General features: G+C 35.3%; 1 protein-coding gene across 6 annotated transcripts in view; it reads left to right on the top strand.

Moving 5' to 3' along the window:
- ROCK2 (Rho associated coiled-coil containing protein kinase 2) overlaps window positions 1-27,977 on the top strand; it is a 140,247-nt gene that overhangs the window by 100,018 nt on the left and 12,252 nt on the right. For 3 of the 6 annotated variants that reach the window (XM_032866851.1, XM_032866854.1, XM_032866853.1), the window contains exons 10-31: window positions 1,098-1,158; window positions 1,774-1,785; window positions 3,081-3,160; window positions 3,326-3,374; window positions 3,935-4,070; window positions 4,169-4,260; window positions 4,486-4,732; window positions 5,107-5,213; window positions 7,731-7,890; window positions 10,851-11,011; window positions 11,395-11,579; window positions 17,611-17,680; window positions 18,715-18,818; window positions 18,984-19,170; window positions 22,165-22,258; window positions 22,357-22,451; window positions 23,200-23,379; window positions 23,571-23,739; window positions 24,094-24,270; window positions 25,824-25,894; window positions 26,871-26,959; window positions 27,398-27,476. In XM_032866851.1, the coding sequence (XP_032722742.1) occupies window positions 1,098-1,158; window positions 1,774-1,785; window positions 3,081-3,160; window positions 3,326-3,374; window positions 3,935-4,070; window positions 4,169-4,260; window positions 4,486-4,732; window positions 5,107-5,213; window positions 7,731-7,890; window positions 10,851-11,011; window positions 11,395-11,579; window positions 17,611-17,680; window positions 18,715-18,818; window positions 18,984-19,170; window positions 22,165-22,258; window positions 22,357-22,451; window positions 23,200-23,379; window positions 23,571-23,739; window positions 24,094-24,270; window positions 25,824-25,894; window positions 26,871-26,959; window positions 27,398-27,476 (2,605 nt within the window). The remainder of the gene's footprint in view (window positions 1-1,097; window positions 1,159-1,773; window positions 1,786-3,080; window positions 3,161-3,325; window positions 3,375-3,934; window positions 4,071-4,168; window positions 4,261-4,485; window positions 4,733-5,106; window positions 5,214-7,730; window positions 7,891-10,850; window positions 11,012-11,394; window positions 11,580-17,610; window positions 17,681-18,714; window positions 18,819-18,983; window positions 19,171-22,164; window positions 22,259-22,356; window positions 22,452-23,199; window positions 23,380-23,570; window positions 23,740-24,093; window positions 24,271-25,823; window positions 25,895-26,870; window positions 26,960-27,397; window positions 27,477-27,977) is intronic. The other 3 variants (XM_032866855.1, XM_032866857.1, XM_032866852.1) reach the window with 2 other exon arrangements.

The following is a 27,977-nucleotide window of genomic DNA, read 5'->3' as shown; positions in this document are numbered from 1 at the left end:
TGTTTGTAAAGCTAAGAAAAAGTTTTGAATGGCCAAGATGGCCCAAGTGGGGGAAGTTAGGTGAGAGTCGTGGGGAGATGAACAATGGGAGCAAAAGTGTGGCATGTTGGCACACGTTGGGGGCAGAGTAGTGTGGTCTAGTAGGGCCCAAACACAAGGTGCATATTACTGTATTACGATCATTTGGAGGACCTAATGAGACTTCAGGTTTCTTGGCTGTAATCCCTCCATGTAGCACAGAGTCTGGCACAAGGCCAATAAATACTGGTTGGCTGTGGTGAGTATTGGGTATAAAGATTAAAAACTATATTGGAGTTGAAGGTCAGAGGAAGAATAAAGCAGCAGATGATTGTTGTGTGCTATACTGAGGGACTTTCAACTTTGACAGGCAGTGAGGAGTGAGGCATTAGAGACATTTGAGAAACATATTTGAGAAACTTTTGGTACTTCCATGTATGTAATGGTAGGGGTGACCAACCATTTTGGTTTGCCCAGAACTGAGGGGCTTCCTAGGATATGGCAAGGGACTTTGATGCTGAAACTCAGAAAATCCCCAGCAAACCAGGATGAGTTGGCCACCCTGCTAACGATAGTACTCTAAAAACTATTGTAATGCTCACTAAAATGAGGATATGAGTGCCTTGATAAGCCCAAGCATATTTATAGGCAATGAGGGAGGACCCAGTTAGAGAGATTGACAATTAAATAGAAGTGATGATTTATGTATTAAGACCTGGGAATCAAGAGATGTTATCTTTGAGAAGGAGGAGAGATGTCTTTCTAGATTTCTTGATAAAATAGTTACAGGAACTCAAAATGAGACGAAGAGGGGCAATGCATAGCCCATCTAGTGACTGCAGTCTTAATAGTATTAAAGACTAGAACATCCAGTGGGGGGGCAAAAAAAATGTGCAACATTTTAAATTACTGAGATTGATAAATATCTAGAGGGGAAAACATTGCTTCATTTAAATTATGTTGAAGTGGTCAGAAAGAAAATCTTTGTGGCTGGAATTTAATTCTGATAATAATTTGGCAGTATTAGGAAATGGATTAAAATGACATGCAAAAGATTTATTTCCTGCCTTTCCTTCTAGGTTATTAAGTGACTCTTCACCTTGTAGAGAAAATGATTCAGTACAATCAAGGAAAAATGAAGTATGTATAGGTTTTTACTACTTTATTTTAATCATATGTTCAATTAATTTAGTGATATCCATATGTTTAAAAAGTTCATTTGATGCTACTTTTTGAATGAGTAGATGGCATTCTCTGTTGTAATATAGTTCAAAGAACATTGAAATGATTAATTTATTTGGCAGGTATTATTGTATAAGATACAGTGGCTAGTAAAAAGATGAATTATATATGGCTTTAGGCTTAGTTTTAGTAGCAAAAGTGGTAGAATAGGTTTATAAGCAAATATAATATCAGAAAATTTTATAATCTTAGTACTATAAAAGAGTATATATAGATAAGAAGGTATAACGGTACAAAAATAGTGAAGGAAGTAATATTTTGAGTGTTTAAGAATGAATTCAGATGAAAGGTGATTTTATCAAACTATTACATATTTTGTGGCTTCTAATTTCTAACAACAAAAGTAAATCATATCCACACATACACATTTATGAGTATGCTAAACATTTTTCTCCTTAAAATTTATAGAAAATTAGAAAGTTGGGTAGATAATTCTGGTATGATTTCTCTTGGGAATTTTATAAAGCATACAAGTATTGTAAATTTTTGTGTTTTCTGTTTTGTTTTAAATAGGAAAGCCAAGAGGTATGTTGATGTCACGTATGTTGAAAAACTGAAAAAGTGCTTCATTCTAGCAGTATTTTGATGTAGCCATTTTCCACCTAACATTTGGAGTACTACATCTGCCTGAGAGAGAAGTTCCCAACTTTTTTCTACCAAGTATTCCTTTCCTTATTGCCCTTATGGATCTATTGTTTAAATATGTATTATGTTACTTTCTTAATCAAGGATATATAACTGTTTAACATGTGAAAACTAGTGTGATCAAATTATACTAATACAATAGCAGCCAAAAGCAGTTAATTTGACTTGTTCATTGGCCTATATATTCTTACTAGGAAAAATAATAGTTTTGTATAAGATTTATAAAATATTTAAGAAACATGGGGAACCCAATCACTATAGAAAGGATAACGGAAAGAACATTAGCCTTGGGGGTCTAACAGACTTGGATTGATTTTTGGCACAGACACTTATTAGCTAAGCTATCTTGGCCCAGTTATTCACCTTTTTAAAATTTCAGTTTCTTTATTGAGTAGATACAACACTACTGTATTCTTAGGGTTGTTGTTAGGATTAATGAGACAACATTTGTAAAGTGTCTGCTGCTATACCTAAGGCACAAAGGAACTAAAAAATTTAAATCCTTTATGAAGAAGATAATCTCCAAAAATGGGCTGTTTAATACTTTCTGTGATTTTAGTTTATTTAAAGACCAACATATCTGGCCTAGAAGAAGACACAAAGAACGGCAAGGAAATGTTTTAATCAATTAGATATTATTCATCAAGAGTTATTGATTATAACTCTTTATAGTACTGTTCCTGGCATGGTGTAGAAAGATATAAAGAAGAGCTTAAATTCTTCTTTTTAAGAGCAATAATATATTTTTGAGCAAGTTCAAATATTCCAAGTTTTTGTTTCAGATATAGACCTTTTCATCTTATAAGTACACATTGTGACAGTATTTTATATAAGTAATCTGCGGAAGAACAGTGGAGGATATCCTCTATTCATAATGAACGAGAGACTTGGTGTCATAGAAGAATTCTGCCAAGTTTAGAGCTTCTCACTCATATGTTTATGTGGTGTGGACATGTACATGTTTCCATACGTGTGTAGTGTGATAGAGAGCAGGAGTTGGAGGGTTTTTTCCTCTGTCAGTAAAAATCACATCTTTAAGAAGGTACAGAAACTTTATGTACCATTATAGATGAGGTTATATTCAGCTCACAAAACAGCTTGTCATTGTTTTCTCGAGGCTTTTATATTTTAAGTGTAACCAAACTTCCTAATTATAGTATCTTATTTTCTGACAGATTCAGAAAAAATTATACACATTAGAAGAACACCTTAGCACTGAGATGCAAGCCAAAGAGGAGCTAGAGCAAAAGTGCAAGTATGTTTTGTGGCTAGTTCAGTGTGGCATGTTAAAATTGAAGTGTAAACATGTTACCTAAAAGGAAGAGCTACAAAGTAATTATTTGATTATTTTAAAATTTATAGTAAGGTGTTTTTATTATGAATTAGAGGTTTACTTACTATTTCTTTTGAAATTCTTCAGATCTGTTAATACTCGCCTTGAGAAAGTAGCAAAGGAACTAGAGGAAGAGGTAAAGTTCCTCTATGCTTTTATTAACACTTTTGTTCACTAAGAGTTTTGATGCCTGGCTTAGCTGCAGAGTTCTCTTAGAACCGTATTAATACATATCTTGGTATATAGTAAGACCTACCTCTAGCATTGGTGAACAGGACTAAAATTACAGGATAAGCATGATGATAGACTTCATTTTGTTATGTTTTTGCAAACTTGAGTTAATTTTAGCATGTGTAGGTAATGCAAGAAAAAAATTGCATTTATATTAATTACTTGCCTTAACAACAGAAAGTAGCTATTGTTTCTTTTAAATTTCTATTCATAACGTTTATATCAAGTGAAGATGATTCAGTGGTAATGGAATGTTTCAGAAAGTTTGACTTTCAGTAGTGAACAATGAGCACTGGTCTTGATAAGTTAAGAGAGGTGTGCTGTTTTGAAAATAACGGAAAACATTGTGAATTTTAACAAAACAGCAGTTGCAGCTTATTTTTAAAGGTGTCTTTTATCTGCTTGAAATACTGTTTTATTTTTATGCATACTTTCCTTTGGTAATAACTTTAAGCATTATTTCAGATTACTTTAAGGAAAAGTGTGGAATCAGCATTAAGACAATTAGAAAGAGAAAAGGCACTTCTTCAGCACAAAAATGCAGAATATCAGCGGAAAGCTGATCACGAAGCAGACAAGAAACGAAATTTGGAAAATGATGGTTTGTAGTGTAGAATATTAAATACTTACCAAGAAAGAAATTGTGTGTGTATGTGTATGTTGTATTGAAGCTTGCCACTGAAATTCTTTTTATCATAGTGAACAGTTTAAAGGATCAACTTGAAGATTTGAAAAAAAGAAATCAGAACTCTCAAATATCTACTGAGAAAGTGAATCAGCTCCAGAGACAAGTAGGTTGATCTCAGTTGTTAGTAAAGATAATTGAATAAGACTTTTAGTTGGCAATGTTACAAAAAGGCCTTCTTTGCCTCTCATTTTAAAGGGAAATCATAAGGAAAATATTTTTACTTTTTTTTCTTATTTTAAATAGTTTGTAATGAGGTACTAAATGGAAATATTTTCATTATATATGCCTGTGTTTGTTGTTGTTTGTTTGATTTTGAATGGAATATCAGCTGGATGAAACCAATGCTTTGCTAAGAACAGAATCTGATACTGCAGCCCGATTAAGAAAAACCCAGGCAGAAAGTTCAAAACAGATTCAGCAGCTGGAATCTAACAATAGAGATCTTCAAGATAAAAATTGCCTGCTGGAGACTGCCAAGTTAAAACTCGAAAAGGAATTTATCAATCTTCAGTCAGTTCTAGAATCTGAAAGGAGGGACCGAACCCATGGATCCGAGATAATTAATGACTTACAAGGTATTAAAGTAGAGATTACACTTGAATTCATCTTGATGATTTGCATTTTGGCAATAACTTTTGATGATGGATAATGTCTTGGAGTAGCACGTTTCTGAATATACTGCTCTGTTATGTGAAGTTAGGATGTTGGAAATGCATCGATACAAACTTTTACGAATAGAAGGTTTACTTTAAAATAGTGTGAAATATTTTAAGTTGTCAAACTAGCCCCTTGATTTTCAGTTGACTTCATTATAAGGCACTCTACCAACAATTAAAAAAACTCATAAATAATACCTCCAAACTATGAGGTGACTTTTAAAATTTTTTACTCTTAATTTAATATGTACATACTCTGTAGGCTTATTGTTTTTAAAATGTTGCAATTTTAGGCAGAATATCTGGCCTAGAAGAAGATTTAAAGAATGGCAAAACCTTATTAGCAAAAGCAGAGATGGAGAAGAGACAACTACAGGAGAAACTTACTGATTTGGAAAAGGTAAAACATGTTCGGCTTTATATATTTTTAAGGAAATGACTATAAAGTATCAGATTGGAAAACTTACTCTAAAATAAGGGAAATCAGGGGCACCTGGGTAGCTCAGTTGGTTAAGTGTCTGCCTTCATTTTGGTTCATGATCCTGGGGTCCTGGGATTGAGCCCCACATCGGGCTCTCTACTCAACAGGGGAGTCTGCTTTTCCCTTTCCCTCTCCCTTTCTCTCTGCCCCTGCTTGTGTGCTTTCTCGCTCTCAAATAAATAAATAAATCTTAAAAAAAGAAAAATAAGAGAAATCAGCATGCTTTCAGTGGATGTTTCTCCCTAGGGATCCAAGGAAAACTCAAATTTTGACTTAGAATATGTCTTAAAAATGATAGAAAGTTATCATGGCTTTGACATTTACAAGTTATTCTTAAAAATACTATAAGCCAGGGATAATTTCCAGACTCTGTGCAGTTAATGTGGTGTTTTTGTTCACTTATTTATTCATTTGTTTAAGTATTTAAATGTGTCATCTGTGGTAGAAATACAGGATATAGTCCTTGCTTGCCTTTAACAGTGTCACAGTTGGGTACCTGACTGGCTCAGATGGTAGAGCACGTGACTCTTGATCCCAGGATCATGAGTTCAAGTCCCATGTTGGGCATGGGGCCTACTTAAAAAAAAGAAAATAATTAATTTTAAAAAGTCTCACAATCTGATGAGTATCTTCTAAAGTAATAAGGTACACAGATAATTCTAATGCAGCATGGTACATAGAATGCTAGAAGAATGAACAGGGTATATTGGATGCACAGAAGAAAAGGCCCCATCTGACAGAGCAGGATTGGTTGGCTGGGTAAAGGCACATTCTGAGTTGGGGAAGACAGCATGAGCAAAAGTTACAGAGGATGGAAAATAGAAAAGGCATAGTTGGTTTGTTTAATGCAAACTGCCCAATATTTCTGGAGTACAGAGCAGGAGTCAACAAATTTTAATCTTTTAAGGAAGACACAATAAATATTTCAGGACTTGAAGGCCAAATGGTCTCTGTTGCAACTCAGCTCTACTGTAGCACATAAAGGAATGGGTGTGGCTATATTCCAGTGAAATTCTACAAAAATAGACATCAGACCAAAATTGGCCTGAAGACAGCGGTATGGTCCTAATGCTTAGTGTGAGGAATTCAGTGACCAGAATAATCTAGATCATGTAAGATTTTGAATACTCTCTTAAACTTAGTTTCTCTAGGTAGCGGACTAACCGCTGAAGGACTTTAAATTGGGTGTTCTTACTAGAGGTGCATTTAAGATAGATCATTGTGTACCATGTAGAGGATAAATTTGAGGGGAGGACATGATAAGAGGTAGTAGGGAGATTAGTCAGAGGCTTTTTCAGTAACTCAGATAATGGAGAATTAACTAGTACAGTAGTTAAAAGGATTGGAAATAAGGTGAGAAATGTTTGGAGGAAGAATATTTGGGAGCACTTAGTGATTGATTAGATGAGGCATGTGTGGTACTTAGTACGGATGAGTTCTAGGTTCCTCCTTTGTGACAAGATATATAATGGTACCGCTAACTACAATGAATAAAGGTAAACAGCTCTTAGAAGAGACAATGACAAATCCATTTTCATCCTAAGTTTGAGATGTGTGTGAGTCAGCCGAATTGGGATGTTTACAACATCAGTAAACTGGTTGTTGAAGCTAGAAATACTTGAGAGTCTTTGGTACAGAAGTGCTAAAGCCTGTGAATTAAAGAACCTGTCTGGGAAGAGATTGGTTTGAGCAGTGGTTTTTCAGGGCAGAGTAGATTACTCTGTTGGTGGATTAAAAGAATCATTTTCAGGATTGGAGATTTATTTGAAAAATAAAAGAAATATCTACACTTATGATACAAACTATAGAGAACAAAGAATTAGAAAATCTTTCTGAGGATATATAGAAATTGACATCTGTTATTAAAGATTCCCAACTTAAGGCAAGTCTCTTTATGTGGAATATAAGAGGGTAAATGGTAGAGAATCCTGAAAATTTATCTTTAGATATATAATGGATATGTTTTAAAAGTGAGAAATAACGATATAGGAAGGGGGAAGCTTTGTGTCTGAAGAACACTACCTCCAGAGAACACCAGCATTCAAGGAGCAGCTGGGGGAGAACTTCGTAAGTGACATAAAAGATGAGAACAGCGAGTGAGTTCAGTGTCAGGTATGTCAAGGAAATAGTTTCAGGGGCAACAGTGAGTCTAAATGAGATAAAAACTGAAAAGTGTTTGTTGAATCTGATGTTGAGAATATCGTTGGTTACTCTGTTGAGATAAAAGGCTCTCAGTGTAGATCTCCAGTGTAGAGTGGAGAGATGGGATATGGGTGCCATGGGAGGTGGATTCCATGGATCATTTTATACAGTGTTCGAGTGAAGAGGGGAGGAAAGGTTTTGAACATTCTTAGTCTGTAAAAAACAACTTTATAAGTCTTTGAAATTGTGAGCCAGTCTTTTTTGTTGATAGTTGCTATTCTAAATCTTTAATAGGAAAAGAACAACATGGAAATAGATATGACGTACCAACTAAAAGTTATACAGCAGAGCTTGGAACAAGAAGAAGCTGAGCATAAGGCTACAAAAGCACGGCTGGCAGATAAAAATAAGATTTATGAATCCATTGAAGAAGCAAAATCAGAAGCCATGAAAGGTATGCTTTTTTCTAAGGGTTTTGCTGCAGCATTGTACTAAGAATTGATTCTGTAGTCAACTCTTCGATTTTGGAAAAATATTTTTTTATATTTTATTGTCAAATATTGGGAACTGGAGAGAAAAAACGATTAGGGAAGCTTTACATCACTTTTTTCCTTTATGGCAACAATCATTTCTAAGATAGTAAGGCCCAAACACAAAATTACTCAACCAAATTTAAGGATCAGAGAGAAATTAATATTTCACTGGAACCAATAGTAACAGGCACACAGAGCATAAGGTTCTAGATCTATCCGGATTTGGGGGGATTTCCTCTTTCTGTAATATTTAGTTTGACATTTCACCAGTTTGTATAGTAAAACTGTTGGCAGTTTATGCAAAATTAATGTTTCAAAAAATAGTACCTGGCCTAATGAGAATATAAGCTCATTGAATATTTTGAACTCTGGCATGATGAAGATACAGCTAGATTTGGTCAAAGTGTTATCCACTACTAAGGAATATAGGATAAGATAGCAGAGCTGACTTTTCCACAAACCAGTATGTATCTTGGAATTGTCTTAGGATAATTTCTTGTTTTCCTGACTGCTTATAATTATGATCGATTTGAAGTTCCATGGGAAATTAATAAAATACTCTTGTGACAGATTCATAGAACTCTTAAGCAGGAATTTTATTTCATACTGAAGCATAACATTTATGAATAGCTTAGCAAAAAAATAGGTTTTCAATTATTGAATGTAATTGAAATTGGAGATTTTTTTGGTTAAAATCAGTTTAGTATAAGGTACTAATTAAGGATGTTGAGATTGATTGAGTGCTTTAGTTAGAAAAATCTAATTACAAGAGAGGAAGTTAGTGGGCCATGTTTCCCTATCAGTGGCTTAGAAGATAGAGTTCATTTTCTTTTGAGGTATAATTTAGGTGCAATAAAATGCAGACACTATTTTCACATTGTAATATACACATGTAACCACCATTCAAAACAACTTGTAGAATCTATGTTTTCATCACCTCAGTAAGTTCACTGGTGCCCCTTTCTATTCTCTGTGCCCACATTAGGGTGAATTGTTGGGGGGGCGGGGGTGTTTCTTTTTTTTTTTTTTTTTTCATTGTTGACAAGGTTGGCTTCTGAGTTGCAGAAATAATGAGTACATCTGTCCATGTCCGGGTCTAAAAGCCTTTGTTCTTTCTACTGCATGTCCTGGCTTCCTTTGATTAAGAATATGGCTTACTAATGAGTTACTAGTTATGTGACCTTGTCCATAGTTACTTATCTTTTTTTTTTCTTTTGGTGCATTGTTTCCTCTAAAGAGACAGTATTAGGTTGTTGTGAAAATCGAGTAAATGATAGAGGAAAAGTACTTAGAAATATTAGCTGTTACTAGTAGAATGTGAAGAAGTTTCATTTTTTCCACACTTTTTTTTTTTTTTAAGATTTTATTTATTTACTTGTTAGAGAGAGAGCGCAAGCACAGGCAGACAGAGTGGTAGGCAGAGGCAGAGGGAGAAGCAGGCTCCTGGCCGAGCAAGGAGCCCGATGTGGGACTTGATCCCAGGACGCTGGGATCATGACCCGAGCCGAAGGCAGCCGCTTAACCAACTGAGCCACCCAGGTTTCCCTTTTCCACACTTTTGAAGACAGTTCATTCAAAACTGAAAATCATAGGTTTATATTACTATAATAAATGATAATCAGATATCAAGCATTAGATATGAAAGAGCAGAGGAGCCCAATTGAATTTGAATAGATTTTCTAATCAGTACATCAAAAGGTAATTTCTTTAATGGTAATTACTGGTATTTAATACAAAATCACTTGCTTAGACATAGACCTTGCCTGCTTTTCATTTCAAGATTTAAAAAGGACTGTCTGGGCGGCTCAGTTGGTTAAGTGTCTGCCTTCAGCTCGGGTCATGATCGCAGGGTCCTGGGAAGGAGCCCTGTCTCTGGCTCCCTGCTCAGCAAGGAATCTATTTCTCCCTCTGCCCTGCCCCCTGCTCATACTCTCTCTCTTTTTCTCAAATAAATAAAATCTTGGGGGAAAAAAAAGGTTTTTAAAAGCCATTTCTGATTAATAAAACAATTAAAAGTTTATTGCAAATCATTTAGAAAATACAGGAAAGTATGAAGAAGTAAAGATTAACCACAGTCTTACTAATCAAGAGGATATTTTGTACATTTCTGAATTTTTTATACTGTTCTGCTTTTTTTCTTCTAAAATAATACTGTGAACATTCTCCTCCAGTCATTAAACATTCTCCTTGAATAGTAAGCGCTTACCAAATGCTTGTCATGGGCCAGGCAGCATTTAAGTGCCACACAAATATTAACCAAGACTCTTCATAACACCCGTGTGAGGAAGGATAGGTGCTGTTATCATCATTCTAGAGATGAGGAAATTGAGCCTCAGAGAGGTTAATTAACTTGCCTAGGCAAATAATTAGGACATGTTAGAGTTTAACCTCAGGAAGTTTGGTCCCAGAGTCTTGTCCTTTACCATTTCCCCAAAATATAATTGTCATCCTCTGCATATTAATATGCTAATATGGAAAGAGCCATAGACATAAAAAGTCTACCTGGAATGTTTTAGGGTAAGAAGAGTAACACCGAGAGGCATAGAGTAACAGAAAAATAAATAAATCTTCACTAAAAAGATGTAAGGCTCTTTTAGAACCATCAGTGAAGGCAGAATTATTTTACTTCCAGTGGGATGGATATAATATTGCAGTGTAGTAGATTTTTCCACACTGTAAACGAAATAAATGCCTGATTTCCAAGCATAAAACTTGACATTTGAAACTCATTAAGAAGAGTAATGAAAATATTAAATTGGAAATTTAAAAAAATGTTTTTAAGCTATCATCATTTGCTATCATTTCTATAGCACTGTGTCATGTATTTGATAGGCTTCTTTTGTTTGTGAATTCATGATTGTGTCCATTTTTGTGGCAATAGAAATGGAGAAAAAGCTCTCGGAGGAAAGGACGTTAAAGCAGAAAGTGGAGAACCTGTTGCTGGAAGCTGAGAAGAGATGCTCCATATTTGACTGTGACCTCAAACAGTCACAGCAGAAAATAAATGAACTCCTTAAACAGAAAGATGTGCTAAATGAGGATGTGAGTACTAAGTTTACTAAGAAGTGTAATAAACTATGTAATAAATTCATAGTCAACTTAGGTTTATCTGTAATGATGTATAATGATGGTTTCATAATTTAAAATTTTTTCTTATAAAATATTCTGCAACCTTTAATTTTACTGAATTTGACCAGTATGCTAAATGGTGAATCATAATTTTAAAATTTTTAAGTTATTTTTACCTTAAAGTTCATATTTTATTTAAAAAAATAGGACATGAGAAATAACAAAAACTATTTTACCGTGAAATGAATTAAGTGCCTAAGGGCAAAGTCTGTTTTGCATGATCATATTTGCTGCAAGCTTCATTGGTGAGAAAAAGCAAATCATTACTTTTATCAAGTAGACAATTTGTTTTTTAGGTTAGAAATTTGACATTAAAAATAGAGCAGGAAACTCAGAAGCGCTGCCTTACACAAAATGACTTGAAGATGCAAACACAGCAAGTTAACACACTAAAAATGTCAGAAAAGCAGTTAAAACAAGAAAATAATCATCTCATGGAAATGAAAATGAGCTTGGAAAAGCAGAATGCTGAACTTCGAAAGTAAGTAAATTGTTTGAGACAGAGTTTTATTAATGTGTACAACTATCCACATGTAAATTATTTTAATTTTGATTTACCTGGGGATTTTCTTTTGATCATGTCATAGTCTTGATCACATTTGCTCCTTTTTTCTCTATAAGTAATGTGTTGAGTGCCAGTGTTGTCCTTCGAGAAGATTATATTTGCTTCCCCAATGATTTTTTTACTTCTTCTACCTTATTATGATATAATGATAGAATGTTGCTGTTGGAGTAGAAGAAACTGTCTGGGATTTTCACTTCATGCTCTTAAGATTCCTTCTCAGAACCGCTCTTCACGCTTATTGTCCATGTGCTTTCTGTTTGTTCTTTCAGTTTCTGGGACTTGGACATGTTTGATTACTAAACAAACATACAAATTTTTAAATCATTTATGATATATTTTAGTATTTTACTTAATTTGCTTAGAAAATAGAAAACAGTCTTAAAATCCTTCCAAGGTGAACATATACCATTAAAGTTTGTCCCATTCGGTCATTAGTAGTATAATTACTTCTGAATCATGCTCAAAGTTCCTATTGGTTCCGTTATTTGGAGAGAACATAGGTTTTGGATACAGATTGAGAGATAGGCATTCCAGTCCCATTACTTACTAGCTGACCAACATCAGGCAAAATATTTAACCTCTCTGAGGCTTTTTTTAAAAGATTTATTTATTTATTTTAGAGAGAAAGTGAGAAAGTGTGAGCGGGTGGGGACAGAGGGAGAGAATCCTCAAGCAGATTCCCTGCTAAGTGCAGAGCCCAATGCAGAGCTCAATCCCAGGACCCTGAGATCATAACCTGAGCTGAAATCATGAGTTGGAACACTTAACTGACTGAACCATCCAAGTGCCCCCTCTTTGAGCCTTTTTTTTGTAAAACCTACAAAAAGTGGCAGTAAGAGCTTCCTTGTTAGGCATTCTGTAAGGATGACAAGGATACATTTACAGTATCTAGCACACAATAAACGGTAGGGGCCATTACTAGTACAACTGTTACTGTTAATGCTGCTGTACTGCAGAGATGTCTTGGAGGCAGATGCTAGTTAAGCATCTGCCTTTGGCTCTTGTCATGATCCCAGGGTCCTGGGCTGGAGTCCCACATTGGCCTCCCTGCTCAGCGGGGAGCCTGCTTCTCCCTCTGCCTGCCACTCCCCCTGCTTGTGCATGCACTCTCTTTCTCTCCCTCTCTGACAAATAATTAAAATCTTTAAAAATATGTATATATAACCTGGTATACTACTACTACTGTTCCTCTCTTCTTATCATCATTGCTAATTGCTTGCTTTTTACATACCTGTGACCGGTCAATAAGATTGACACTACTTATTAAAGGATGGTCAAGCATTCCAATATTGACATGATCTAGGAAAGGATGATTAAAAGGATTTTGAGGTTTTTTTTTTTTGCTGATCTGTTGCCTGGGTAAACCTGGACTCTTAAACTTGATGAGATTTCAACTTCTGAAAATTAGAACTAGAAACTTGAACAATATTTAGGGATCTTCATCTTTGTTTGTTTGCCCTATATATTAGCTATATTCTTCTTCCATTTAGACCTAGCTTTTTCCATTTAACAGAAAACTTGGTCTTTCAAGAAAGACAGGCTCTAGAGATATGCCTTATAGCTTCATTTATTTGGAGAGACTCTGATACTACTTTTCTGGACCCCAATTTCAGAAAGTACCCGAAGTTCTAGGATGGGATTCATTGGCCCAGTTTTGGTCAAGAGTGCAAGCTGTGGACCCTTAAAACAACTTGACTAAATAGATATTCTCCATTGTGTCTGTAGTATCCATAGTATCTATTCCAGCCATAGTACATTCCATTACATTCCATGAATGTAAGAGCTGATTAAACATCTAGATTGTGTTTCCTCTGTTGTTCTAATTACATTTTGTTTATTCCAAATTTATAGTACTTAGTATATATGCCCCTTGTTTCTTTGTAAGTACACATGGATCTGTTGTTTCTTAATTCCTCAGTTCCTAACTCCTTATCTCCAAAGAACTCATATTTGTTGTCTTAACCATGTAGTACATTATAAGTTCCCTGAATGGCAACTATCTCTTTTTTATGTTTTGTTCTCTCCAACCCCTGATTAATGTCTTGCACATAGTACATTCTCCAACATTGTATGAATATGTAAGGCACTTATAGTCATTATGGGAGATTCAAAGATGAATCAGCTACATTTCCTACCTTTAAGAATCTTAGTAGCATTTTGTCAGAAGTTACTCCTTCAGGAGAGGTAAAATGGGTACATAAGCAATTGCAGTACCAGGATAAAATGATACATACATGCAGTGGGAATTTACATATCAATTGTTATGTAGGCTTGCATTTGAAAATGGTTAACATGTGTATCTTTTCTTCCTTCCAGGATGCCAGTAAAACCTTTAGTAAGGGAATTTTTTAAAATGCATAAACGCATGTCAAGAATTACAATGGATTGGAAGATTAGAAGTTTCTTTAGTAAAGAGGTTATGGCAAGTGGAAACCTCACTAATGATGTATAGGGCAAGGGAAGCAACAGCAAGGAGTATGGATGAAGTGGGATATTAGTGAAGAAGAAAATGTTTCATTATTCAAATCAAGTCCCTTGAAGGGCTAGAGTAAGATCTGATGCTATAAGTGGAACAATCTGCTGATCATACTCTTCCCACCAACCCTTGCAGAAATGTCTGTAGCCAGGCACTGCCACTACTGGGTTCCTACAGAGCAGTCCCTCTACAGAGATTGGGCGTATCCTCTGCAGAGAATGAGAACTGCTATGTGGACTAAGTGCTCATTTTGCCTTTTAGGAGTCCTCCTGCTTATGTGGCTTTTTAAACCTCTCATCTTAAACTGAAGTTTGTCAGTTAGAAAACCGCTTCCACATGCATGGAGAGTAAAATTTAAAATTAAAATTAAAGTACCACCTCCTTTGTAAGTGAGTAACCAAGTATCACTAGCATTTGAGGATAGTATGCAGTACTAAGGATAAAGACTATGATAAAGAAATAGGAAACATATCCCCAGATGAAAATTATATCAAGGGAGGAAGAGAAATTAACAAAAGAAGCACAAACCAAAAAAAAAAAAGCCTATTGGTAATAAGTAGTATTGATCAAAACTTCTAGGAGATACTACTTCCATTAAACAAGAACCTGACATAATGCAAAAAGGGCAGCCAGAATAGGAAGAGCTGTCAAATGTTAAAAATGACTCATATGCATTTATTAGGATGGTTCAAAGAAAAATTCAAAGAAATTTCATCAAACATGGAACAAAAGGGAATGACATGGAAGTTATGAGAGAAATAGATAAGACACAGAGACCGGTCCCAGGAGTTCTAGCACCAGACGAAGAAGTCTAGAGAAACCAAGTGAAGGAAGTTATTAAATAATAGAGGTGCCTGCATGCCTTAGTCGGTTAAGTGTCTGCCTTCAGCTCAGGTCATGATTTCGGGGTCCTGGGATTGAGCTCCAAGTCCTGCTTCCTGCTCAGCAGGGGGGGTCTGCTTCTCCTTCTCCTCTTCCTGCTCATGTGCGCTCACACACACTCTCTCTCTCTAATAAGTAAATAAAATCTTTTAAAAAGAAGAAATAGAAAACAGTTTCCCTGGCTGAAAGAGAAGTCTTTGGATTGAAAGGACTCAGAAAATAAGTGAGAAAAGACCCACATTTAGACATTTTCTCATGAAATTTCAAAAACAAAAGAAAGGATGGGAGTGTTGCAGTTCTCATCAAAAACTGGCACGGGGGTGGGGGGTTGTTGTGGTTTACGGTTGATTCAGTATGAAGTAAAGCGTGGTTATGTGGCTGAGGCCAATGATACAACTATATTATAGGGGTGGGGAGAGGTTAGGGATGGTAAGAGCTCACTTGGTACCCTGACAGCAGAGAATTGGTAAGTAATATTTTAAATTTGTGTCCAGAAATAAGCTGAGATGTGGAGGTAACTGTCAAAAGAACAAAACACAGAAATGAAATAAAGGAAATTCCTCTTGGGGTGGTAGGAGTAGGCTAAGGAGGATGATTAGGGTAAGGAGACTGCTGCTTTTTCATTGTAATTTTTTCTGTGCTATTCTGTACTGCTTAATTGTAACCATGTGCATACTGTGTGGTTATATTTTTAAAAAATACTTTCTTAAATGCCTGGTCAATGTTAGTTTTTTAAAGTTATATATAAAGGAATGATAGCAGCTTGTCAAGTTCATGATTTAAAAGTCTACTGAGGTTTGCTGCAATTGGGCTTAACTGGTAATGACCTTTTATATTTTATATGTACACTTCTTTCACATTTTTGACTCAGAAAAATAAGAATCATCATGTTTAATAGTACATGCCTTAATAATAAAACACAGATATAACACAGACAAGTGATATTGAGTAATTACTTCCTTTTTATCAATGTTTTAAGAACCAAGAAGTAAAGAAAGTGACCAAATTACCTTAAGTGAGAATAAGAATAAAAGCTTTAAGTAATACATGGATTGAAAAGAGTATGATTAAATTATTAAATCTGAGTCTTTCTTGCTGTATATATTTTTGAATATCCAAGTGGCATTCAAATGTTTTCTCCCTGTAAAATACTCAGAACTGTATTTAAAAAGAAAGAGAAAACAGTATATGCTCCCCTTTAATTTTTTAAAAGATTGGTTTAATTATTCAAAGATTTTATTTATTTGAGAGAGAAAGAAGGCTAGAGAACACAAGCAGGGGGAGTGGCAGAAGGAGAGCCTGCTTCCCTGCTGAGCAGAGAGCTTGACGATTCAGGGCTCTATCCCAGGACCCTGAGATCATGACCTGAATCAAAGGCAGACAGACACTTGACTGAGCCACTCAGGCGCCCCTTATTTATTTTAGAGAGAGAGAAAGTGAGCACATGTTGGGGTGGGGAGTGCAAAGGGAGAGAGAGAGAGAGAATCTGCAGAATCTCCCCGCTGAGCATGGAGCCTGACACTGGGCTCAGTCCCACAACCCTGAGATCGTGACCTGAGGAGAAATCAAGAGCTGGATGCCTAACTAACTGAGCCACCCAGGTGCCCCATGTTCCCCCTTACGAATGCAAGTACAGTTCATCTTTCCAGAGAGAACATACTATAACAGTTTGTTTGTTATCCTTCCATACCTCCTTCTTTGTCTCTACTATATACATCCTTTTAAGTGTATATAGGGATGAGTTTTTTTTAGTTTTTTTTGGGGGGGGTTGTTTTTTAATTGTGTTGTATATGTTGTGTTGTTCTCCAGCTTGCTTTTTTTCCCTCTTAGCTTTGATTTGGAATAATTGTGATTTTTATTTTTTTTAGTAACCCTAGAGTTTAACTTACTCCAACCCAACCTCTTAAATGCGTTGTTAGGCTTGCTTTTTATTTTACTTATTTTTTATTTAACTTTATTGCTTTATTGAAGATTAATATATATATATAGAAAAAAGTACATAAATGATATGTAGAGATCAATGAATTTTTACAAAACATATAGATCTGTGTAGTTAACGTCCACATTTAAACATAAAAATGAGCACTCCTTCCCTCCCTGTCATTTTTTTCACTCATCCTAAGATAACCGATTTTCAGGTGTTCTTTTAATTCTCGTACTTGGTTGGCAGAAATGTCTGATCACAGTGAATGGTTGAGGCTATGTAAATTAGTATTACTGCTTTAATCACTATTTGGTTTAGGATGCCTTTATACAAATTTTTATTTATGTCAGTTATATCTAATGATATTTTTTGTGTTAGAAATTAAAATTTCAAAACACAAGAGCATACAAAACACATTTCATTCATTAGCTGTTGGAGTGATGAATCATTATATGTTCTATAACTTCAAAAGTCCATACACACTCCTGAGAGAATGAGAATTAAAACAACAATGCAATGATGATTAGTATTATGTAAATAATGTGACTCCTTGGATTTTTTTTAAGGATCCAGGGATGCCCAGTTGTTCCCTCGGCCACATTTCAAGAGTTGCTTATTTATTTTGTGTGTAGCTTATTTGAACCTTTTCTTCGATGTCCCCACAGAGAACGTCAAGATGCAGACGGGCAAATGAAAGAACTTCAGGATCAGCTTGAAGCAGAGCAGTATTTCTCAGTAAGTTCCAGATACATTAATTTGAAAATTATCATCTTTGTAGAATTTAAAAAAGTTTTTTGCTGCAGAACTAGAAAGACTCTTGTCTTTAGAATAGATTTTTAGAGCAAACACCAGACAGGGATTTGGATAGGTTGTTTTGTTCTACACAATTCATATAAAAAGAACAAGTGGGCAAATGACTATTGATAGCTTAACAGAAGCCTATTATCATTGCTAGAAAAATAGTTCTAAAAGTACATACTTTATGAATAGTTGATTAAAAAATGATTGCTTTTTCCCCCTAATAATTCTTTCTATTCAAGCTGATTTTTTGAGTCACTTTTTTTATTAACATATAATAGGAAAAATGATTGATTTTTTTTTTTTTAAAGATTTTATTTATTTGTCAGAGAGAGAGGGAGAGAGAGCGAGCACAGGCAGACAGAATGGCAGGCAGAGGCAGAGGGAGAAGCAGGCTCCCTGCAGAGCAAGGAGCCCTATGCGGGACTTGATCCCAGGACGCTGGGATCATGACCTGAGCCGAAGGCAGCTGCTTAACCAACTGAGCCACCCAGGCGTCCCGATTGCTTTTTTTTAAAATGATTGCTTTTTAAGGTAGAATTTTCATAGTGAAAGAAAAATTATCATTTTAATGTTTGTACTTTTTTCGATTGGTTTTAAAATAAGTAGTAATGTCCCCTGTGTTTCATTTAGGCTAACAAAATTTTTTTTTGTCTAGATTAGTAATATCTTTTTTGCCTCTTTATTGATTGTGCCTGTCTGTGTCATTTAATGAGAAACCTCAGTCTGATATCCAGTTGAAAATCTATCTTCTAAATTGTTAGTGGAACTTAATTGGTTGATTTACCAGAAAGGCTCATTCACTATTAATTTGCTCAAGGGCCCAACATTGCACAGTGTTCAGGAACATATTTGTATGTGTCCAACTTGACTTTGTCTGGATAGACTTTGAATTTAGAAATAAAATTGATGATGAAGATGATGGTGGTGGTGGTGGCAATGATATGTTTCTGTTCTGTTTTGCTATTTAGACCCTCTATAAAACACAGGTGAGGGAACTTAAAGAAGAATGTGAAGAAAAGACCAAACTTTGTAAAGAATTACAACAGAAGAAACAGGACTTACAGGAGGAAAGGTAAAGCTACGATCCTTGTATCTTTTGTTCATAGTCATGTTCTCTTCTAGAACAATGCCTACCTACAATAGTGCAAGTAAGAATTTGTTGATGAAATACATTAGACAAAAACTTTGACTTCCTAATGAAAATTGGACATTAAAATAATGTATCATTAAAACGTAGGGACTCCTTGGCTGCTCAACTGGAGATCACCTTGACCAAAGCAGATTCTGAGCAGCTGGCTCGTTCAATTGCTGAAGAGCAGTATTCTGATTTGGAAAAAGAGAAAATCATGAAGGAGCTTGAGATCAAAGAGATGATGGCTAGACACAAACAGGAGCTCACTGAAAAAGATGCTACAATTGCATCTGTAAGTAAAATATCTAGTTATTTTTTTATTTTAATTAAATTACTTTATCATCAGTCTTCCTTAAAAGCAACAGGGAAGATACTACAGATGGAAATGAAAAATCTTAACATGCCAGCTATAGGATTTTGGATCCAGTGAACATTAGCTTCTCAGTGTTTGGCAGACAGAGGCTCAAAAAAGAACTACTTCCAGTGGGTCTACCTGTTGGTAAATTCAGAGTGAAAGAACTAAAGTGAAAGGGAAATACCAGACACAGAAACAGTATAAGCCTTTTTCTTCTTGTTAAACAAAGTTTATTTGAAAAGAATCTTGAAACTACCATGAAGGTACTCCTTTGCAGGTTGAAAAAAATTGTAATGAAAATTTCAAAGAGAAGTAAAGTATCACGTAGTTGAATCTGTTATTAAATTGCTATAGTGGATAAAAAATGTGGTATTAGAACAATGATATTTAATCCCGTTCAGTGGAAATGAGTAGGGAGGCCAGAACCAGATTCTTGCACATACAGGAATGTGATATATGGTTGTGGTGGTAATAGACACATTGCTGGGAAAGGATTTAGTTGTAATAAATGGTTTGGGATGACTTTCTTTTTAAAGGGAAAGGAATACAGTTAGATCCTTACCTTTTACAACATAACAAAAATAAATTCTAGCTATCATAGTATATGTGCTGCCGAAGTAAGCACAAATTCTAGCTATCATAAAGATCTAAATGTGAAAAAGAAAAATTTTAAACAATTAGAATGAAATCTAAAACTTACTATATAGCAGAAGACAACAAACAACTTAGAGGGAGAAGATATTTGTAATGTATTCATTAAACAAGGGCTAGTATCAAGAACACATGTGGCACTCCTTCAAGCTCACGAAGAAAAAGTTAAACAATACAGAAGAAAAATGGGCCAAAAGAGGAAACCCTAAAAACATAAGCAGATGCTTAATCTAACTAGTATTTAGGAAAGGCTGGATAAAATAGCTTTGAAATACCACTTCATACTCATTATAATGGCAAAATTAAGTATCTCACTAATTTCAAGTGTTTGAAAGACATGTGGGAACTGACATTCTTATTTACAACTATGGAGAGTGTAAATGGAGGTGGCATAGTATAGTAAGTGGTATGGCAATTTTAAATATTTATTATTTAAAGTATTTTAAATATTCAAAATATGAAAGTTTCAATGTTCGCATAATCTAAAGAAAGTCTGTGTTATGATAAATATGCTGGAGAAATTTAGGCACAGTTTTCATAGCAGCATAAATGTTTGTAATAGCAAAAATTCAAATGTCTTTTTTTTTTTTTTAAGTTTTATTTATTTATTTGACAGATCAGGGGGAGCACCAAAGGGAGAGAGAGGAGAAGCAAGCTCCCCACTGAGCAGGGAGCCCAGTGCAGGGCTCCATTCCAGGACCCTGGGATCATGACCTGAGCCAAAGGCACACGCTTAATAACCATTTGAGCCACCCAGGTGCCTCAAAGTGAAGTTTATTGAATGGTAAACTTTAGTTTATCATTAGTAGTACAAAGCTCCCAAACAGGGAGGGGACCTGAGAGGGTTGCTCTTAAGGATATGTGGAAGTTTATTTTCTTATTTCATTTCTTTTAAAAGATTTTATTCATTGGGTGCCTGGGTGACTTAGTCATTAAGCATCTGCCTTCACCCAGGTCATGATCCCAGGGTCCTGGAATTGAGCCCCGCATCGGGCTCCCTGCTCCGCAGGAAGCCTGTTTTCCCTCTACCAATTCCCCTGCTTGTGTTCCTTCTCTCACTGTGTCTCTCTCTGCCAAAAAAGTAAATAAATAAAATCTTAAAAAAAAAAAAGATTTTATGTATTTATGTGAGAGAGAGAAGAGAGCGAGAGAGCACAAACTGCGGGAGTGGCAGAGGGAGAGGGAGAAGCAGGCTCCTTGCCAAGCAAAGCCAGACTTGGGGGTCAATCCCAGGACCCTGAGATCTTAACCTGAGCTGAAGGTAGATGCTTACGTGGCTGTGCCAACCAGGTGCCTCCAAAATTCAAATGTCTTATCAATAGACGAATACATAGATAAATGAAATGAGGTAGAAGGTGGAAGTTCTGGCTCAATTAAAATAAATTAAGATCCTTATAGTCAACAGTTTAATTAATATAATGTCCAGTGAAAGCAGTTAGAAAAAGATACAGTGTGATTATGGACAATTTATAATCACACAAAACCACACTCTTTATTGTTTTATGTGTTTGTAAGAAAACTGTATAGTCATGGGTGGGAAGTATGAATACATAATTCATAATACAGTTTCTTTTGGGTGGGAAAGAAGAGTAGGAGTAGGATTTGTGATAATAATAAACAAGGATGTCAGCTTCTTTAGTAAAATTTTATTTTGTTTTAAAATATTCTGACTGGGAACACTGAAAAAAATAAAATATTCTGAAAGAAATACTACCATTTTAAAATTTGTTTGGGGCGCCTGGGTGGCTCAGTGTGTTAAGCCTCTGCCTTTGGCTCAGGTCATGATCCCAGGGTCCTGGGATTGAGCCCCATGTCAGGCTCCTTACTCAGCAGGGAGCCTGCTTCTCCCTCTCCCTCTACCTGCTGCTCTGCCTGCTTGTGCGCGCTCTCTCTCTCTCTCTCTCTCTGTCCGATAACTATACATAAAATAAAAAAAAAAAACCCTAAAATATGTTTATTCTGGATGATGAAATACAGTGCTTTGTTATAATGTTTGTTTTTAGTTTATTAAGTGTTTTTCTCATTAAAAATGCTGCTAAGGCTTTTTGAGAGAAGGAGCAGGTTTTGGCTTCCTGGGGTACTCACGAACTCCGATGGTTAGCAAAATTCTCATCAGTGAAGTTCCATAATGTTCCACAAAGCCACAAAGTGTAGAGATAGATGTACTTAGAAAAATAAGAGTTTTAGCGTCATTCTAGTCTACTTTTATTTTGAATGATTGCTTTATAACTTAGATTTTTAAAATTGGGATATAATTTTTTTTCCACTTTCATTTTTTAGCTTGAAGAAACAAACAGGACACTAACTAGTGATGTTGCCAATCTTGCAAATGAGAAAGAAGAATTAAATAACAAATTAAAAGATGCCCAAGAACGTACGTATTAACAAAGAATAAAGTTGATTTTAAATTTGCCTAATGTTTTCTCATTGCTGTAGTTATTAATATAATCTTGACATTTCCCCGTGTTTCAGAGCTGTCACGGCTGAAAGATGAGGAGATCAGCGCAGCCGCTATTAAAGCACAGTTTGAGAAGCAGCTGCTCACAGAGCGAACACTCAAAACTCAAGTAGGTGTGACAAACTGTAAAGAGGATTTTGAAATCTAGTTCATCTCCCTCTACAGATTAGCTGTAGTGGTCATTGAGTGTATCGGTATTTTCACCTGGTTGCACGCAGCTAAATTTGGCTAACATTGTTCAGTTCATTGTTTACTTCAAGTTTCGTAATTTTTCCATGTGAAATCACACTCCCTCCTAATTTTTTATTGTCATCTGGTAAATTTTTTGCTTTTAAGAAATGACTGAGTGAACATTTGCTGACAGCCTAAGAAAGGGTTAGTCCGAAAAGGCACCTTCGGCTCTTGAACCATCCTTCTGCCAGTTCTATGGCTGTGTATATACAGCATGAATCTTTGTGGGTCCCAGATGCTCAGTTCTCTGGTTGGACATACTCTATATTACTAATATGATGCCAAGGCAAAATTTTCTTCCTCCAGAATAGAAGTGGACCTGCCTAGCAGAAGTCTCTCTTGAAACTAAAAACTTAAAATTGTAGAAAGTGACATCAGATCCAACCTGTAAACATTTTAAATTACATTTCTCAGAAAACATGAGAGTGAAAAACTAACATAACTTGGAAGAAGATAAAGAATAACGAAGGCAATATATTATTTAATAAAGACAGTATTTCTCCGTTGCTCCGTGTGTATAGGGAAGGAGATTATTAGTGGTCATATAACTTGCTGTTGGTGAATTACCAAGAACCATCAGTATGATTTATTTTATTTGATTACCTATTTATTTTTATGTTTTTAAGGCTGTGAATAAGTTGGCTGAGATCATGAATCGAAAAGAACCCGTCAAGCGTGGTAGTGACACTGATGTGCGGAGAAAAGAGAAAGAGAACAGAAAGCTACATATGGAGCTTAAATCTGAACGTGAAAAACTGACTCAGCAGATGATCAAGTATCAGAAAGAACTGAACGAAATGCAGGCTGTAAGAATACTTTTTGAACTCTACGTTGAAGACTTTTTTTAAGAAGCAGAAGTATTTTTAAGAAGCAGAAGTATTTTAAGTATTTTATTGTATTGGTTATAGAACATTTCTATTACTTCATAATTGTTACTGAATTAAAATTAGGAGGTATATGGTATCCAATTGATTTAACATAATTTAATCTCTTGTAGCAAATAGCTGAAGAGAGCCAGATTCGAATTGAACTGCAGATGACACTGGACAGTAAAGATAGTGACATTGAGCAGCTGCGGTCACAGCTCCAAGCATTGCATATTGGTCTGGATAGTTCCAGTATAGGCAGTGGACCAGGGGATGCTGAGGCAGATGATGGATTTCCAGGTACAGGTTTATTTTCACCTCTTACGTTATTTTTTAATTGAAAAACTTTGTCTTAAATATAAAGCAGTTGATTGTGTTAAGTCCTGAGAGTGACTGCTCCTGAGAAAAATGTTTATCACTTCTTTAAGAAAAAAGCATACTCCTTGGGGTGGCCTTCAAACAACCATTTAAACTTACATTATATATTGATTTTTGACAAAAATTCTTGTGAAAAAAATGGAAAAGAAAATTCCACATATTTAGTTACTTAAATTAGCTCCTTATGTATTATAGGTAGCTCTTTTTTCAAATTTTCATTTTATTTTTTCTTCTTTCTGCATTCTTACTTCCTTTCCTTTTATGTTGGGTGTTTAGTTCATATCACTCAATCACGCACTATGGAATCCATGTCATTCACCTACCAACGTTCCTCTACTTCTCTCAATATTGCCACTAAGCCTTCCAGTTCTCATATGCTTCTTGACTCTGATTCTGACTCAGAAGAAGAATCTTTGCCTTATTTACCTATTTCATCGGAACCTAACGGTACAGGTGATATCCTGAAAAATTTTTACCTTTGAGGTTTTCCCCGCTACCCTTAATTTCAGTCCCTTTTTTTCTTTGTAACATTAACTAGTGTTCACTAACTCTAACAAATTGTTCTGGTCTCAGTTAAAAAGAAAATGCTGCATGAACAAAGAAGTTTTAAAGGTATTGTCATATGGCGTTGCTGTTACGTTTGATAGACTTATTTTGTCGACTTTATATCATTTAAGAGCATTTGGTTTTATTGCCTGCGTCATCCATTTTTAGCCAACGAGAAATTCTTTCTGAAGTTTCATGTTAAGAGTGACAGCACAAAAAACACCACGTAGACCGAGAGGTGTATGTAGGTTTTCATTGTTTTAGCTACATTGTGTTAGGCCTTAAAAGAGAGTTCAAGACACTTTGACCCAGTCTCTGCCCTAAAAGGACTTAGAGTTTTAAATGAAGAAACTAGATGGAAAGCATATAAAATCTCTATTTAACACGAAGTTCATGTAAGTACAAACCACGTTTAATGTAAATGCCACAGGAAATTAGTGTATGAGCAGTTGAATAGAAGGTAAAATGTAGTCTCTTACTAACTGAATGCAAAGTGAAATAGCTGTATTTACCTTGTTGTCACATTGCCCAGGCATATGTACTCATTGTTACAGATCATCTGATTTGGTCCCTTAAGCTGGTATAGGACCATGTCCAGACAGGTACACTATATAGACTTTTTAATGACAGCATTTCTGTTCACAGAGTCTGGAAGGTTGTTGATGTGAGAGAGTATAGGTTCTGGAGTCTGGTGCATTCCTGTGTGGCCTTCCTGTGGGGTTGTAAGAATTCAAGAAAATGGATGTTAAGCATCCAGCACAGTTCAATACGTGACTATCAGAATAACCTCCAGAAATACTTGTTGCCCCTAATTATTCCATTAAATGGTACTGGCCACATGCCACTGGAACAAATTCTGAGGATTCAGGCAGTTTCCTTTGTTGAACTAGAATTTTACTGATTTTGCTATTTTGGAATTTAGAAATGTTTTTAGTTATATTGCTATTCACTAACCAGATTTGATCAGTAATTTACACAATTTTATTTCATTTTATTTTAGCCATTTAAAACATCCACTTTCTCTGATCATGTAATTACTCACTTAAAATGATTTCTCTTTGAAGAAGATACATATGCACTATATCAATAAATAGGCCTCTTCCAAAGAAAAAATAAAGAATTCTAATACAGGTGCACTAGTGAGAATAGAGAACTGCTTCTCTTTCTTGTACCTTTTCTGCTCAACTTCGCAGATGCATGGATTTAGTCACAGGGAGCATTTGACTTTATAAGCTATAGAACATATATTTTCAATGTGCTGTAACCTGGATTTTGTTTGGCATTTCATAACTTGCTTATACTCACCCTGCAGTATTATTACAGCCTTGATAACGTATAGTGATAAATTCTGAAAGGCATATTTGATTTGTTCTGTGACTTTTATATTAAAATTTTATTGAATTGCGCATTTTCTTAGGAGAATTGCTAAATTTATCCTCATATCTTCTGCTTATTTATAGAATCAAGACTAGAAGGATGGCTTTCATTACCTGTACGAAACAACACTAAGAAATTTGGATGGGTTAAAAAGGTAATTGGTACTTTTGAATATGGTTCTTTTATTTTGCTTTTGGTTTGTCCATAGCCATTTCACATTTGTAGTTGTAAGATATACATATAACTAGAACTTTTAGACACATAAAACTTTGTATTCCTGATTTGGAATGATGTGATTTTGTATCTTTATGAAGAAACAAACAAACAAACACCCTTTCATCATCATAATAATAAAACAGGTTTTGGTGGTAGGAAAACAAAAGTCGGTTGGCCTTGGTGTTCTGCTGTTTCAGTGGGAAAACAACTCTGGGTATGACAGGAAGCCCTAATAATTTCTTTTCCTCTGTTACTATGATTTATTGATATTGTGATGTTCGTTTTTGGTAAATGTCTTAGTCTGTTCAGGCTGCTATAACAAAACAGACTGGTTAGTGTATGAACAATAGAAATTTATTTCTCACAGTTCGGGGCCTGGAAGTTAAGATCAGGGTGCCAAATGGTTGGATTCTGGTGAAGGCCCTCTTTCACATTGCAGACTTCTTGCCGTGTTCTCACATGGGGGACAGAGCTAGGGATCTCTCTGGAACCCCTTTATAAGGGCACTAATCCCATTCAGGAGGTCTCTTCTCTCATGGCCTATTCATTCACCTTCCAAAGGCCCTTCCCGCTAACACCATCTCATTAGGTATTAGGGTTTTACATTAAAATTTGGGGGACACAGACATTTCAAACCATAGCAATAAGGTTACCTGTGTTATTGGATTGAAGATAAGTCAGTCCAAAATATATTTGAATTCATTTCCTGTCCAATTTGCTTATTTAATGTGTATGCAAACTAAATTTGTTATTTTAAGGAAGACTTCCTAAAAATATATTGAGAACTTCTAAGTTATTTAACTTAAGTATTTTATATAATTTTTATTGCTGTAGAATTTGTTTTCAAAGAAAATAAATAAATAAGATATATATTAACTTTAGTCATTAATTCCTTCCCTCCCTCTCTTTAACAGTATGTGATTGTAAGCAGTAAGAAGATTCTTTTCTATGACAGTGAACAAGATAAAGAACAATCTAACCCTTACATGGTTTTAGATATAGAGTAAGTGTTTTTATTAAAATATTTAGAACCTTTCTCTTTTAAAGTATAAGAGAATTATGTGACCTTTTTTTGTCAAATTAGTGCTATTTATTACTCACTGTAATATGTAGATAGGTACACTCATATAGCTTGTACTGTACTATTGTTACATTTTCTTGTATTTGCTTCATAGAGATGAAAGTCTGGGATATAGAGTTAGCTAAAACATCTATATTTTATGGGTCTTTAATATGTTCTCTGAAACTAACTAGAAAATTTCTGATTTCCTGGAAATACTCAAAATCTCAAGGAGTGATTGAATTAAAAGAACCAGTGTATCCTCTGACCTTCTAACATGGGTCAAAGTCATTGCTTTTAACTTCTGACCTAAGTATAGGGTAACCAATGTAATTTGATCCTTTGGTAATATTTTATTCCTTTATTAAAAATCTTTTATAGCAAATTATTTCATGTCCGACCAGTTACACAGACAGATGTATATAGAGCAGACGCTAAAGAAATTCCCAGGATATTTCAGGTAAATAACTTTATTTTGTTTTTGGTTAGTTGAATTTATTTTGGTTTTTTTTTTTTTTCACCTTTAGACCGAGGTTCTTGGTGTGATAAGACATATCAAATTTCTTTATTCTTGGGCCTTCATTAGATTACCTTTCAATTTTAGTCCCATTTAAAGGTCATTTGGGGTGCCTAGGTCGCTCAGTTGGTTAAGCAACTGCCTTCAACTCAGGTCACGATCCTGGAGTCCTGGGATCGAGTCTCTCGTCGGGCTCCCTGCTCAGTGGGAAGTCTGCTTCTCCAGCTGACCTCTCTCCTCTCATGCTCTCTCTCTCATTCTCTCTCTCTCTCTGTCAAATAAATAAATAAAATCTTTTAAAAAAATTGCTAAACCATAGCTATTGTGGAGAAAATAAGTAGGCATGTTTTTTTCTCATATGTGAGCCAAGTGACTGTCCCAGTGACTTTTCTCATAGAAACTCTTGATTAGACAGAACCTACTAATGTTTGAACATCAAATGCA

The sequence above is a fragment of the Lontra canadensis genome, unplaced genomic scaffold (assembly GCF_010015895.1).
Source record: "Lontra canadensis isolate GAN:19392208 unplaced genomic scaffold, GSC_riverotter_1.0 scaffold32, whole genome shotgun sequence".
Taxonomy (NCBI): Eukaryota; Metazoa; Chordata; class Mammalia; order Carnivora; family Mustelidae; genus Lontra; species Lontra canadensis.
Note: the sequence above shows the minus strand (reverse complement) of the source record. Positions and strands in the feature narration are given on the sequence as shown.